At 51.9% G+C, this 15,978-nt stretch overlaps 2 protein-coding genes across 2 annotated transcripts in view; one reads left to right on the top strand and one right to left on the bottom strand.

Annotated features, from left to right (window-relative positions):
- Positions 1-14,123, top strand: part of tmem8b (transmembrane protein 8B) — a 171,320-nt gene extending 157,197 nt beyond the window's left edge. The window contains exons 10-14 of the mRNA XM_078215294.1: positions 4,042-4,184; positions 4,748-4,926; positions 6,255-6,401; positions 12,092-12,208; positions 13,678-14,123. Of these exons, the coding sequence (XP_078071420.1) occupies positions 4,042-4,184; positions 4,748-4,926; positions 6,255-6,401; positions 12,092-12,208; positions 13,678-14,028 (937 nt within the window). The 3' untranslated portion in view covers positions 14,029-14,123. The remainder of the gene's footprint in view (positions 1-4,041; positions 4,185-4,747; positions 4,927-6,254; positions 6,402-12,091; positions 12,209-13,677) is intronic.
- LOC144495190 (uncharacterized) overlaps positions 1-15,978 on the bottom strand; it is a 984,403-nt gene that overhangs the window by 548,980 nt on the left and 419,445 nt on the right. The gene's annotated exons all lie outside the window — the stretch shown is intronic.

Genomic DNA, 15,978 nt, shown 5'->3' with positions numbered 1-15,978 from the left:
TTCTCCCAACTCCCTGTGGGAGCGAGTCCCACATTCTCCCCAATCCCCTTGGGAGTGAGTCCCACATTCTCCCCGCTCCCTGTGGGAGTGAGTCCCACATTCTCCCCGCTCCCTGTGGGAGTGAGTCCCACATTCTCCCAACTCCCTGTGGGAGCGAGTCCCACATTCTCCCCAATCCCCTTGGGAGTGAGTCCCACATTCTACCTGCTCCCTGTGGGAGCGAGTCCCACATTCTCCCCAATCCCCTTGGGAGTGAGTCCCACATTCTCCCCGCTCCCTGTGGGAGTGAGTCCCACATTCTGCCCATCCCCATGGGAGCGAGTCCCACATTCTCCCCACTCACCATGGGAGTGAATCCCACCATTTTCCCCAGTCCCCGGGAGTGAGTCCCACATTCTCCCAACTCCCTGTGGGAGTGAGTCCCACATTCTGCCCATCCCCATGGGAGCGAGTCCCACATTCTCCCCACTCACCATGGGAGTGAATCCCACCATTTTCCCCAGTCCCCGGGAGTGAGTCCCACATTCTCCCAACTCCCTGTGGGAGCGAGTCCCACATTCTCCCCAATCCCCTTGGGAGTGAGTCCCACATTCTACCTGCTCCCTGTGGGAGCGAGTCCCACATTCTCCCCAATCCCCTTGGGAGTGAGTCCCACATTCTCCCCGCTCCCTGTGGGAGTGAGTCCCACATTCTGCCCACTCCCTGTGGGAGGTGAGTCCCACATTCTGCCCATCCCCATGGGAGCGAGTCCCACATTCTCCCCACTCACCATGGGAGTGAATCCCACCATTTTCCCCAGTCCCCGGGAGTGAGTCCCACATTCTCCCAACTCCCTGTGGGAGCGAGTCCCACATTCTCCCCAATCCCCTTGGGAGTGAGTCCCACATTCTCCCCGCTCCCTGTGGGAGTGAGTCCCACATTCTCCCCGCTCCCTGTGGGAGTGAGTCCCACATTCTGCCCACTCCCTGTGGGAGTGAGTCCCACATTCTCCCAACTCCCTGTGGGAGCGAGTCCCACATTCTCCCCGCTCCCTGTGGGAGTGAGTCCCACATTCTGCCCACTCCCTGTGGGAGTGAGTCCCACATTCTCCCCGCTCCCTGTGGGAGTGAGTCCCACATTCTGCCCACTCCCTGTGGGAGTGAGTCCCACATTCTATCCGCTCCCTGTGGGAGCGAGTCCCACATTCTCCCCAATCCCCTTGGGAGTGAGTCCCACATTCTCCCCGCTCCCTGTGGGAGTGAGTCCCACATTCTCCCCGCTCCCTGTGGGAGTGAGTCCCACATTCTGCCCACTCCCTGTGGGAGTGAGTCCCACATTCTATCCGCTCCCTGTGGGAGCGAGTCCCACATTCTCCCCAATCCCCTTGGGAGTGAGTCCCACATTCTCCCCGCTCCCTGTGGGAGTGAGTCCCACATTCTGCCCACTCCCTGTGGGAGTGAGTCCCACATTTTGCCCACTCCCTGTGGGAGTGAGTCCCACATTCTGCCCACTCCCTGTGGGAGTGAGTCCCACATTCTCTCCACTCCCTGGATAAAGAAGTTTCTCCAGAATTCCCGATTGGATTTATCGTGACTATCTTATATGGATCACTTTGAAATCTGGTCTCCTCAGACATAACAACAACCCGATCGACCCCCTCACAATGTTAAAGAGAGAAGTAAAATTAAGCTGTGTGTATTCTGGGTGTGTTTTTATTTGTGGACTGACTTCACCCTCTGATTCTCTGCCATGCTGGGATTATAAACATCTTGCAATGTGCTGTTTAATCCGGGCTGGTCTATCCGCAAGTCGCTTTGAGAGAAAACAGCCTCTTTTTTTCTTTTCTGCCGTCTCTTAATCAGTTGTTCTGACGAAGGCTGATATCGTTTAGTGTACTGCAGAAACATCATTCTCTCTCAGCGGGGGGGCCGTGGGAGGGGGGGAGTGGAGCTGTACATCTCTCAGTGCAGAGACTAACTCTGAGCAGTTGACATGGTGGATTTTACCAGCTGCATTGGAGGGGGAGACAGGGGGTGTGGAATTTTGGTTGGGAAGCTTTGGGAATCCGCGTTCCTTCGTGAGCCCAGGATGTTACCCGGTTAGCCGGTCTAATTGATATCCCTGGATCTGTGGATCAGAGAGGGCTTCAGAGCAGGTCACAGCTCCCGGGCAATGGGGAGCAGATTCTTCACACCGGGAGTGGGGGAGGGGGGTGGGGCAGAGGGTCGTGTGGGTGGGGGGTTTGGATTGTATGAGGGGGAGCGTTCATAGGGGAATTTAGAGTCATAGAGTCACAGAGGTTTACAGCATGGAAACAGGCCCTTCGGCCCAACTTGTCCATGCCTCCATTTTTTTTAAAACCCCGAAGCTAATACCAATTGCTCGCGTTTGGCCCACATCCCTCTATACCCATCGTACCCATGTAACTGTCGAAATGCTTTTTAAAAGACAAAATTGTACCCACCTCTACTACTACCTCTGGCAGCTTGTTCCAGACACTCTCCACCCTCTGTGTGAAACAATTGCCCCTCTGGACACTTTTGTATCTCTCCCCTCTCACCTTAAACCTATGCCCTCTGGTTTTAGACTTCCCTTTAGCTTTATCCTCCCACGAGGTTACCTGAAGCTTGGGAAAGTTTTAAAGTTTAAAGCGATGGCCTAGTGGTATTATCGCTAGAATATTAATCTAGAACCTCAGCAAATGTTCTGGGGGACCCGGGTTCGAATCCCGCCACGGCAGATGGTGGAATTTGAATTCAATAAAAAAAATCTGGAATTAAGAATCTACAGATGACCATGAAACCATTGTCGATTGTTGGAAAACCCCACCTGGTTCACTAATGTCCTTCAGGGAAGGAAATCTGCCGTCCTTACCTGGTCTGGCCTACATGTGACTCCAGAGACACAGCAATGTGGTTGACTCTCAACTGCCCTCCAAGGGCAACTAGGGATGGGCAATAAATGCTGGTCAGCCAGCGACGCCCATGTCCAACGAACGAATAAAAAAAATTGAACCCACCTGTTGGCATCACTCTGCATCACTGTTGTCCAGCCAATGACCATTCTGAACCCTCTGGATGCGAGCAGACACCAGAATCTCTCTCTCTTTCCTGCTCTGGTTTATCTCCTGTGGAGATGGTTTGTCTCCCAGTTATGGAGAATTTGATTTGTACCCATCCATATCTCGCTAATGACGACATATAAGGCGGAATAAACTGGAGCCTGACACTGGGGATTATTATTAAATACAATTTGATTTGAAAGTAATTGCAAGCCTGTTTATCAGAGGGATTCTGGTTAAACCCAAGCAGTTTAATCTGGATCAGGCACTGATTTACAAGAAACACAAAATCAAAAGGATGTTGGGAGGATTTGAGCTCATGTCTGTCCCGCTGAAAGTCCCAACCCAAATTAGCAATGCTGAGATTGCTCAATAAACGGCCAAACTTCCGCCAGTAATCACTCGCTCGCCGGTCCCAGCAGGGGGCAGCAACATCAAGATGTCCCAGAGAGCATCACGGCCAATGGAGGACATCTTGAAGTATGGTCACTGCTGGAGACGCAGTCAATTTGTGCACAGCAAGCTCCCACAGACAGCCATTTACCGATAGTCAGGTAATGTGATAGGATGTAATGGTTTGATTTGATTTGATTTGATTTATTACTGTTACATGTATTAGTATACAATTAAAAGTATTGCTTCTTGCGTGCTATGCAGACAAAGCATACCGTTCATAGAGAAGGAAAGGAAGCAGTGCAGAATGTAGTGTTATAGTTCAGTAGAGATGTTCACTAATGTCCTTTAGGGAAGGAAATCTGCCATCCTTACCTGGTCTGGTCTACATGCGACTCCAGAGCCCCAGCAATGTGGTTGACTCTCAAATGGCCCCCAAGCCAGGAATTGAACCTGGATCTCTGGCGCTGTGAGGCAGCAGTGCTAACCACTGTGCCACTCTTGATAGAATGGTTACAGTGCAGAAGGAGGCCATTCGGCTCATTATGTCTGTGTCTGCGGTGTGACCCAGTGGCCTCTGTGATGGGACTGTTCTCTGGTTTTCACAGGTATGATGTGTGTACGAATGTGACAGCGGAGGTGTACCTGAGGACGTACCTGACACCGTGCATTAACGAGTGCGGCACGTACGGGCAGTGCAAACTTCTGCGCACCAACAACTACTTGTACGCTGCCTGTGAGTGTAAAGCAGGTAGGTCAAGGGGCAGCTCTGGGAGTCCGTCTCTGGAGAACCAGGTCGGGTCTTTGATCAGGACTGAGGCAGACAGGATCCAAACTCAAAATACTGCAGAGCAGGAAATCTGTGAGACAAATAGAAAACTCTGGAAAAGCCCAGCAGGTCAGGCAGCATCTGTGGAGAGAGAAACAGAGTTAACGTCTCAGATCAGTCACCTTTCATCAGAAGTGGGATAAGTTCGGGATGTAACAGGGTTTAACAAGGGGAAGTGGGGTGGAGAAGGGCAGTGAGCAGGAATTCTTCAATGCAGCGAGTTGTTGAGATCCCACCACGGGAATTGGAGCGGGCGAGGGGCGGACCACGGAAAAGTCCGTTGACCTTGGGCGGGATTTTCCGGTTTCGGGGTGAGCGCAAAGGGCAGTACCAGGAGATTCAGTCATAAAATACTGAAAAAATGAACATCAGTGGCCAGCGCTTTGAGGTAAGAGTGGGGAGAAGCGATGCTGATTGGATAGCTCTTTCAAAGAGCTAGCATGGGTACAATAGGCCGAATGACCTCTTGTTTCCTCTCGTTACAGGTTGGAATGGATGGGGCTGTACCGATAACCTGGAGGCTTACTCATACGGCTTCCAGCTCCTCTCCACCCTCCTGCTGTGCCTCAGCAACCTCATGTTCGTTCCGCCCGTTGCCATAGCGATACGCAGCGAGTATCTCCTGGAGGCCTCTGTCTACATCTTCACCATGTTTTTCTCGACGGTCAGTGCTGCCCTTTGTCCACCCAGAAACCACTGAGTGACCATCGGTGTACAGTTTGACCTTTGGCCTGAGGGGAGGGGAGGGGCTGCCTACGCCCCCCGCCCCTGATTATTGTACAAACAAAGTCTCCACACACAATGCAGAGGCGAGGCCTGACTCCTGCCTCAGGCACCCTCTGAACATTGCCCCCCTCTCAACGCGCTCAGAAACCATAGCCAAACACCGTGTAACTCACCACAACCTGCTCAATTCCTGGAGAACCCTGACCCCTGACCTGCAGAACATTCGACCTCTCTCTCTGACCCTCAACCCCTCCCTCCGTCCCCTCACCCTCCTCCCTGACCCTTGACCCTGCCTCTGACCCTCGATCTCTATCTCTGACCCTTGCTCCCTCACCTCAAAACCCCTGACTCTCTGTCCATCCATGATCCTCGACCTCCTGACACTCAACCTCCCACCCCTGACCTGCTTGATCAGTCCCCAATCCCTTCCTTCCAGTTCCGATTCCTATCGTTCCTCCCATGTGAATATGGATTGATATCTGCCTGTCTCTCGCACTCTCCATCCTTTGCTTTCCTTTCTAAACACATACCCTATAACTTCTCTGTCAGTCTAAACCTGTCCAATAACTTCCCTCTCTCTGGCTGGAATTTTACCGCCCTGCCTGCCACGGGAATCGGACACGAGGCAGCCAAAGGGAGGGTCCATTGACTTCCGAGTGAGCGAGGCCGTAGAATCCTGCCCTCTGTCTCTCCCTCCCCACAACCTCGCGAATCCTGCCCTCTGTCTCTCCCTCCCCACACCCTCGCACTCTCATCCTTCCCTCTAGCTGCCCCTTTCCTCCCCCCCTCCACATCCCCCCCCCCCCCCCCCCGCCCCGCCCCAGATAACCCTTCCCTCTTCCTCACGAGTGATGGTCAGAAGTAGGAGCAGCACTAGGCCATTCAGCCCATCGAGTCTATTCTGTCATTCAATATGGCCGATCTGATTGTGGCTTCAACTCTACTGCTTGCAACTCCCGGCTCCCTTGTACAGGAAAAGTCTGTCGAGCTCAGCCTTGAATAGCCCCCGCTCTGTCCAAAGGCTGACCCCTCTCTGAGAGAGGAAACTCCCCTTTATCTCAGGATGAAATGGAAGACTTCTTATTTTGAAACTATACCCCCCCCACCCGCCCAGTTCTGGATTCCCCCACAAGGGGAAACATCCTCCACCCTCTCTGCCCCCCCTCTCTTCCTCGTACTCTTTCTCCGTGACCTCCCCACACCCCGCCTGCCTGTGCCACTGCCTCGGTCCCTGTGTAGTGACGCTTGCTTGTTGTTACCCCGCAGTTTTACCATGCCTGTGATCAGCCTGGGATTGTGGTGTTCTGCATCATGGAGTACGATGTGCTGCAGTTCTGCGACTTCCTGGGGTCACTCATGTCCGTCTGGGTCACGGTCATCGCCATGGCGAGACTGCAGCCAATCATCAAGCAGGTTAGTGTCCGCTTTCGGCTGACGAATCGACCAATGGGAGTTAGGGATCTTTGCTGCTCTTTAATCTCCGGCTCTGTGCCGCATTCCCTCACTCCAAACCGGATAAAAAAAACAGATGCTGCGGACACACTTTCTAAAAAAACATCCATTCTCGGAATGTGGGAGCCAGGCCAAAGGCAGAATTTATTCCTGATCCTTAGTTTCCCCGGGAATGTTGGAGGTCTCAGGGTCTTGCAGTTAAGAGTTTGTTTTGGGACAGGTTGACTCACAACCAGGATGGTACAAGGTAACCTGGATGGGCTGTGCCCTTCCAATGAAAGACTAATAGAATGGTTGCAGACAGAAGGAGGCCATTCGAATACACGGGAACATCACCACTTGCAACACAGCCTTTCTGTGGATCAGGAATCCAATTGTCTAAACAGTAATGACAGGAAGACATCTGATCAGAACAAGGAGCCATAGAGAGGGTGCAAAGAGTTTATTTACAGAGGTGGATTCTATCTGAAAGTTCCTAACACCTGTGCCCAAGCTGTGCAATCAAAGCTTAAAGATAAAGTTAAAGTTTATTTATTAGTCACAAGTAGGCTTACATTAATACTGCAATGAAGTTACTGTGAAAATCCCCTAGATGCCACACTCCGGCGCCTGTTCGGGTACACTGAGGGAGAATTTAGCACGGCCAATGCACCCTAACCAGCACGTCTTTCAGACTGTGGAAGGAAATCGGAGCACCTGGAGGAAACCCACGCAGACACGGGGAGAATGTGCAGCCTCCGTACAGACAGTGACCCAAGCCAGGAATCGAACCCAGGCCCCTGAGCTGTGAGGCGGCAGTGCTAACCACTGTGTCACCGTGCCGCCCGGAGGAAACCCACGCAGACATGGGGAGAACGTGCAGCCTCCGTACAGACAGTGACCCAAGCCAGGAATCGAACCCAGTCCCCTGAGCTGTGAGGCGGCAGTGCTAACCACTGTGTCACCGTGCCGAGCTTCTGAACCTTCCTAATCAAGGTCCCCACATCAGCCGCTACCCTGGCTGTGATACCTCATTGCATTGGAGTTTTGTCACAGTCACCTCAGACATGAGGTGGACAGACTCCTCTATGCAGCCTTTCAATCCAAGGAGTTTACCGGATATCCCTTCCTGATTTTCCCTCCATCACCTTTGGAATTCCGGCGACTGAGGGCGTGACTGAGGCTCGTCACCTGAGTGAGACTGATCAGATTCCTGGCCTCCAGTATCCTCTGAGTGCCGGCAGCCTGGGGTGTCCCTGCCTCCACCTGATGTGGCTCCTAGAGTGTGATGGGCTCACTAGATTTTGATACCAAGGCTACTGTAGAACTAGGCCCCACTGAGGTGTGTGTGTCTGCACTGGTGGAGGGTATGGGTTAGCACTGTGACAGTTCTTCAATCTTCACGTGTTTGATGGCGGACAGTATAGAGGGAGCTTTACTCTGTATCTAACCCCGTGCTGTCCCTGTCCTGGGAGTGTTTGATGGGGACAGTGTAGAGGGAGCTTTACTCTGTATCTAATCCTGTGCTGTACCTGTCCTGGGAGTGTTTGATGCGGACAGTGTAGAGGGAGCTTTACTCTGTATCTAACCCCGTGCTGTCCCTGTCCTGGGAGTGTTTGATGGGGACAGTATAGAGGGAGCTTTACTCTGTATCTAATCCTGTGCTGTACCTGTCCTGGGAGTGTTTGATGCGGACAATATAGAGGGAGCTTTACTCTGTATCTAACCCCGTGCTGTACCTGTCCTTGGGGTGTTTGATGGGGACAGTATAGAGGGAGCTTTACTCTGTATCTAATCCTGTGCTGTACCTGTCCTGGGAGTGTTTGATGGGGACAGTGTAGAGGGAGCTTTACTCTGTATCTAACCCCGTGCTGTACCTGTCCTGGGAGTGTTTGATGGGGACAGTGTAGAGGGAGCTTTACTCTGTATCTAATCCTGTGCTGTACCTGTCCTGGGAGTGTTTGATGCGGACAATATAGAGGGAGCTTTACTCTGTATCTAACCCCGTGCTGTACCTGTCCTTGGGGTGTTTGATGGGGACAGTATAGAGGGAGCTTTACTCTGTATCTAATCCTGTGCTGTACCTGTCCTGGGAGTGTTTGATGGGGACAGTGTAGAGGGAGCTTTACTCTGTATCTAACCCCGTGCTGTACCTGTCCTGGGAGTGTTTGATGGGGACAGTGTAGAGGGAGCTTTACTCTGTATCTAACCCCGTGCTGTACCTGTCCTGGGAGTGTTTGATGGGGACAGTGTAGAGGGAGCTTTACTCTGTATCTAACCCCGTGCTGTACCTGTCCTGGGAGTGTTTGATGGGGACAGTGTAGAGGGAGCTTTACTCTGTATCTAACCCTGTGCTGTACCTGTCCTGGGAGTGTTTGATGGGGACAGTGTAGAGGGAGCTTTACTCTGTATCGAACCCCGTGCTGTACCTGTCCTGGGAGTGTTTGATGGGGGACAGTGTAGAGGGAGCTTTACTCTGTATCTAACCCCGTGCTGTACCTGTCCAGCCAGTGACATCCACAGCCCATAAATGAACACATCTTAAAAATGGAGAGTTTTTTTAGAATCCCTACAGTGCAGAAGGAGGCCCTGCAGCTATTGAGTCCGTATCGACCATAATCCCACCCAGGCCCTATTCCCATAACTTCACATATTTACCCTGCTAATCCCCTGACACTAGGGTCAATTTAGCATGGCCAATCCACCTAACCCACACATCTTTGGACTGTGGGAGGAAACCGGAGCACCCGGAGGAAACCCACGCAGACATGGGGAGAATGTGCAGACTTCACACAGACAGTGACCCAAGCTGGGAATTGAACCCGGGTCCCTGGCGCTGTGAGGCAGCAGTGCTAACCACTGTGCCACCAAGCCACTCCAGTTTATTTTGACATAATTTTAACTAGGCTGCCCTTATAATCCACTGTTGTCCAGATCTGTCTTAAAAATAAGTTTCCAAACACTCTGAACAAGTATAAGATTTCTGCTTCTTTCGCAATCCCTCGAATAATAAATAATTTGTTCAAAGTATTTTTATAAGAATTAAATGGATAAAATCATGCTGCTCTCAGGCTCCATCTAGTGGACACTTGAATCATTTCATGGTCATGGCTGGGGAGGATCCACAGCCGCACAAGATGTGGGCAAGATGGGTTTGTGACATTTATTGAAAGGTGGTACAGTCTTCAGGGCAGATTAACCGCAGAGGGGACCCTGTGCTCTCTTTGTGGGGTACGAGCCACACACAAATCCAATATGAACCGTCAAACCAAGCCCTGTCTATCCTCCCACAGGGAGGATCCCAGGGACAGGTCTGGCAGCAGGAGACCTCCCCCTTGGGACCCCTGGCCAGTATTTATCCCTCAAATAACATTCGGACAAACAGATGGTCTGCTCCTGTGCCACGCTCCTATTTATGTGATCTAAGGTTTTAAAGTTTATTGATTAGTGTCACAAGTAGGCTTACATTAATACCGCAATGAAGTTACTGTGAAAATCCTCTAGTCACCACACTCCGGCGCCTGTTCGGGTCAATGCACCCTAACCAGCACGTCTTTCGGACTGTGGAAGGAAACCAGAGCATCCGGAGGAAGCCCACGCAGACACGGGGAGAAAGTGCAAACTCCTCACAGACAGTGACCCAAGCCGGGATTTGAACTTGGGTCGCTGGTGTTGTGAGGCAGCAGCGCTAACCACCGTGTCACCGTGCCGCTGTGTGCAGATTACTTGCTGCATTTCATTGGTTGTAAAGCACCTCAGGGTGTTTCTGAACTCGTGAAAGGTGCTATTCGAATTCAGCTGTTCCTTCCCAGCTAATCGCAGAGACCCTCTCGACTAGAGCCAGAGAGAGAGCTGTCAGGCCCCTGCTAGTGCAGGCAGTCTGACGCAGCTCCCCCATCCCTGCAATCGCGGAGGCTCGCAGCTGTAGACGCAGACCCGCTGTCCCCCCTGCTGCCCAGACCGATCGGGGACCCCTCCCTCCGTCACCGATCGCAGCCTCACTGCCCTCCCCCCACCAATCACTGCAGAGTGGCAGCGGACCCCTTCCCCCATTAGCCCCTCCCCCCACTGGCCTCTCCCCTATTAGCCCTGCCCCAGGCACTGCCTGGTGGGCATTGCCCAGATGCCAAGGTGGCTTTGCCAGTCTGGCCATGCCCAAGGGGCACCCCCCCCCCTTGCCCACAGCCTCCCTGGAGGGGGGGGCCTCATTGGCCTCCGGTTCCACCGGCGAGGCTAAGACGACTGCTTCCCGTTCATGGGGAGAATGTTTATTCTTCACTGGCGAGGACCTTTCCCGGTGAGGTCATAAAGGGGGCGGACCCAGACGATTGAGCGCCAGCCTCACCAATGACATGTAAATTCTTCTATAAATAAATTTGAATACATTAACCTGCCTCTCACCCATCGTAAAATGGTGCCGGTCGTGAAAACAGGCGCCAATTGCACTAATCACTTTACACCCCACTTTACAACTGCATCGTGCGCGGAACACGGGCGCAACGCGATGGTAAAATCCCAGCCTCGATGTTACTACATTTCAAAGTGATTGATCTGCCCAACAAAATAAGGGAAGATTCTTTCTAAAGCATCAATAGTAAGTTAAAGGAAATGTGGAGAATTAAAATGAGCAAAATTCTGCGGATGTGGAATCTGAAACTAGAACGGAGGTTACCGGGAAAACTCAGCAGGTCTGGCAACATCTGTCAGGAGAGAAACAGAGTTAATGTTTCAAATCTGTTTGACTCTTCATCAGAATTAAAGAGAGGGAGAATGTGTTAGATATTAAACTCCAGCTGGGAGAGATTGCAACAAGATGTAGCATCATTAGATACAAAGGATAGATGGCCTGGGGAAGGGGGGATTGCATCGAGACAACACACATTTGGGATACGTGAAGAACGGGTTGAAGATAGAGGAGAGACTTCACAGCGCCAGGGACCTGGGTTCGATTCCCGGCTTGGGTCACTGTCTGTGTGGAGTTTGCACGTTCCCCCCGTGTCTGCGTGGGTTTCTTCCGGGTGCTCCAGTTTCTTCCCACAGTCTGAACGACATTGGCCATGCTAAATTCTCCCTCCGTGTACCCAAACAGGCACCGGAGTGTGGCGACTAGGGGATTTTCACAGTAACTTCATTGCAGTGTTAATGTAAGCCTACTTGTGACACTAATAAATAAACTTTAAAATTTCAGACTCTGAAGTTGTTGAATTCCGTGTTGAGTCCTGAGGGTTGTAATGTGCCCAATTGGAAGATCATGATTGGAATGTTCTGGCCGTTCATGCCAGCGGGATTCTCCAGTCCCGCTGCAGTGAACGGAGATTTGGCTGAGCACCAAATTCTCCATCCTCACTTGTTAACGCCTGGAAAATCCCAGCCAAGACATTGACCAGAATCTTACCGTCCCGCCCGCCACGGGAATCGGAGCGGACGAGGGGCAGACAATGGAAAGGTCCTTTGAGCTTGGGTGGGATTTTACGGTTTTGGGATGAACGAGGCCAGAGAACCCCACCCATTGTTCTCCCAGTTTGTGTTGTGCTTCACTGGAACATTGCAACAGGCCAAGGACGGACCTGTGGACAGGACAGCAAGGGTGTAGGTAATTAAAATGTCTGACTCTCACTGATGTATTGAGTGATCCGCGGTGATACTAACCCTTGCCCTTTGCACTTTGACAGATCCTGTACTTACTGGGAGCCATGCTGCTGTCCATGGCCCTGCAGTTAGATCGGCATGGACTGTGGAATCTGCTGGGACCGAGTCTCTTTGCTCTAGGCATCATGGCCATTGCTTGGGTAAGGATGACAATGCTGGCTCTTGTTGTGTCTGCTGCATTCACTATAACCATCGCAGGCAGTAAAAGACAAACCTGTGGTCGTGGGAAAGATCGAAAATATTTCAATGGGAGCTGCTCCCAATCACCAGACCCAGCTTATAGAGTCATAGAGGTTTACAGCATGGAAACAGGCCCTTCAGCCCAACTTGTCCATGCCGTCCTTTTTTTTAAACCCCTAAGCTAATCCCAATTGGCCGCATTTGGCCCACATCCCTCTATACCCATCGTACCCATGGAACTGCCTAAATGCTTTTTAAAAGACAAAATTGTACCCGCCTCTACTACTACCTCTGGCAGCTTGTTCCAGACACTCACCACCCTCTGTGTGAAAAGATTGCCCCTCTGGACACTTTTGTATCTCTCCTCTCTCACCTTAAACCTATGCCCTCTAGTTTTAGACTCCCCTACCTTTGGGAAAACATATTAACTATCTAGCTGATCTGTGCCCCTCATTATTTTATAGACCTCTATGAGATCACCCCTCAGCCTTCTACACTCCAGAGAAAGAAGTCCCAGTCTATCCAGCCTCTCCTCATAACATCAAGCCCCAGTAGCATCCTAGTAAATCTTTTCTGCACTCTCTCCAGGGTCAGTACTGAGGGGTGCCACAGTGTCAGAGGGTCAGTACTGAGGGAGTGCCGCACTGTCAGAGGGTCAGTGCTGAGGGAGTGTTGCACTGTCAGAGGGTCAGTACTGAGGGAGTGTTGCACTGTCAGAGGGTCAGTACTGAGGGAGTGCCGCACGGTCAGATGGTCAGTGCTGAGGGAGTGCCGCAGTGTCAGAGGGTCAGTACTGTGGGAGTGCCGCACTGTCAGAGGGTCAGTACTGAGGGAATGCCACACTGTCAGAGGGTCAGTACTGAGGGAGTGCTGCACTGACAGAGGGTCAGTACTGAGGGAGTGCTGCCCTGTCAGAGGGTCAGTACTGAGGGAATGCTGCCCTGTCAGAGGGTCAGTACTGAGGGAGTGCTGCACTGTCAGATGGTCAGTACTGAGGGAGTGCTGCACTGTCAGAGGGCCAGTGCTGAGGGTGTGTCGCACTGTCAGAGGGTCAGTACTGAGGGAATGCTGCACTGTCAGAGGGTCAGTGCTGAGGGAGTGCCGCACTGTCAGAGGGTCAGTACTGAGGGGGTGCCGCATTGTCAGAGGGTCAGTACTGAGGGAGTGCCGCACTGTCAGAGGGTCAGTGCTGAGGGAGTGCCGCACTGTCAGAGGGTCAGTGCTGAGGGAGTGCTGCACTGTCAGAGGGTCAGTGTACCCGAACAGGCGCCGGAGTGTGGCGACTGGGGGATTCTCACAGTAACTTCATTGTAGTGTTAATGTAAGCCTACTTGTGACACGAATAAATAAACTTTAATAATTTTAATACTGTGTAGCTCTCTGTACCTCTGAGCGAGGTTTGATATTGCCCTCTCCTTTCCCCTCACAGACTGTGCGTACCATCCGGAGACGGCACTGCTATCCTCCGACGTGGAAACGCTGGGTTTTCTACCTCTTCCCCGGGACAGTCATCGCCACGTCGGCCGTGGCCCTTTACGCCTTCGTGGAGACCGAGGAGAACTACTTTTACATCCACAGTATCTGGCACATGCTGATAGCCGGCAGTGTGGGCTTCCTGCTGCCTCCCACCGCCAGGCCAGAGGGAGGGTCCGGGGGCCCGGGAGTCGTCCCTCTGCCCAGGAAGAGGGGGTGCGGCTACCGGCTGTGTGTCAATGAGCATGAGGAACTGGGGCTTGTCGACCCGGGACTGGTGTCGGTGAACAGTATTTGCAGCAGCTGATGTTTCTGAATGGGGACCCCGCGGTTAAACGATACACATTCCCCTCTCTCTGTACGGACAAACAGGATAAAACATCACAGCGAAAAGAGAGAGGGAGAGATGGACAGGTGCTCTGTACATAAAGCAAATCAGGGGAGAGCACTGGAGACTGGGCGCTGCCAGAACTTTCCGACCCGCCAAAGGAAACGCCTACGGTCAGCTCAATTCCTGCCCTCGGCTACTCAAGAACTATTTGTTCAGGAATGCGAGGATGGAGAGGGGAGGGCTCCCCATTCATTGTCTCAATAAAGTTGCATAAAAAACGACAACGCTCTTTGAATTCACATTTTTTCTCAAAGTGTGACCAGTGGCGTACCACAGGGATCCGTGCTGGGCCCCCTATTGTTCATCATTTATATAGATGGCATAGATGACTATGTGGGGGCAGGATCAGTGAGTTTGCCGATGACACAAAGATTGGCCGGGTGGTTAACAGTGAGGTTGAGTGTCTTGGGTTACAGGGCGATGGAATGGTCAAATGGGCGGATAAGTGGCAGATGGAATTTAACCCTGAAAAGTGTGAGGTGATGCAGTTTGGAAGGAGTAATTTGACAGGGAAGTATACTGTGAAAGGTCTGACACTGGGAAGTTCCGAAGAACAAAGGGACCTTGGTGTGTTTGTCCAGAGATCGCTGAAGGTGGAAAGGCAGGTTAATAGGGTGGTGAAAAAGGCATATGGCGCACTCGCCTTTATCAATCGGGGTATAGATTACAAAAGCACAGAGGCCATGATGGAGTTGTATAGAAGTTTGGTGAGGCCACAGCTGGAGCACTGTGTGCAGTTCTGGTCGCCACATTATAGGAAGGATGTGATTGCACTGGAGGGGGTGCAGAGGAGAGTCACCAGGATGCTGCCTGGGACGGAGCATTTATGTTATAAAGAGAAGTTAGATAGGTTTGGGTTGTTTTCATTGGAGCAGAGAAGACTGAGGGGCGACCTGATTGAGGTGTTCAAGATTATGAGGGGCATGGACAGGGTTCCCCTTAGTTGAAGGGTCAGTTACGAGGGGACACAAGTTAAAAGTGAGGGGTGGGAGGTTTAGGGGGGATTTGAGGAAAAACATTTTTACTCAGAGGATGGTGACGGTCTGGAATGCGCTGCCTGGGAGGCTATGGGCCAAGCACTGACAAGTGGGATTAGGTGGGCAGGTCAGGGCCTGTCATGCATCGGTGCAGACTTGATGGGCCGAAGGGCCTCTTCTGTGCTGTTGTATTCTGTGATCCTGTGAGGCTCCCTCTGAACAAGCGGCTGGCAGTATAACTCCGACCGACAGTATAACTCCGGAGTGACAAAGAACAAAGAAAATTACAGCACAGGAACAGGCCCTTCGGCCCTCCAAGCCTGCACCGACCATGCTGCCCGACTGAACTAAAACCCCCTACCCTTCCGGGGACCATATCCCTCTATTCCCATCCTATTCATGTACTTGTCAAGACGCCCCTTAAAAATCACTACCGTATCCGCTTCCACTACCTCCCCCGGTAACGAGTCCCAGGCACCCACCACTCTCTGTATAAAAGATCTGCCTTGTACATCTCCTTTAAACCTTAATCCTCGCACCTTAAACCTGTGCCCCCGAGTAATTGACTCTTCCACCCTGAAGATAAGCTTCTGACTATCCACTTTGTCCATGCCTCTCATAATCTTGTAGACTTCTATCAGGTCGCCCCTCAACCTCCGTCTTTCCAGTGAGAACAAACCAAGTTTCTCCAACCTCTCCTCATAGCTAATGCCCTCCATACCAGGCAACATCCTGGTAAATCTTTTCTGTACCCTCTCCAAAGCCTCCACATCCTTCTGGTAGTGTGGCGACCAGAATTGAACACTATATTCCAAGTGCGGCCTGACTAAGGTTCTGTAACTCCAGACTGACAGGACAAAGCGGTTAATCTCACCCATTGGCGAAGAGC

This window comes from Mustelus asterias, chromosome 6, assembly GCF_964213995.1.
Source record: "Mustelus asterias chromosome 6, sMusAst1.hap1.1, whole genome shotgun sequence".
NCBI classification, from domain to species: domain Eukaryota; kingdom Metazoa; phylum Chordata; class Chondrichthyes; order Carcharhiniformes; family Triakidae; genus Mustelus; species Mustelus asterias.
Note: the sequence above shows the minus strand (reverse complement) of the source record. Positions and strands in the feature narration are given on the sequence as shown.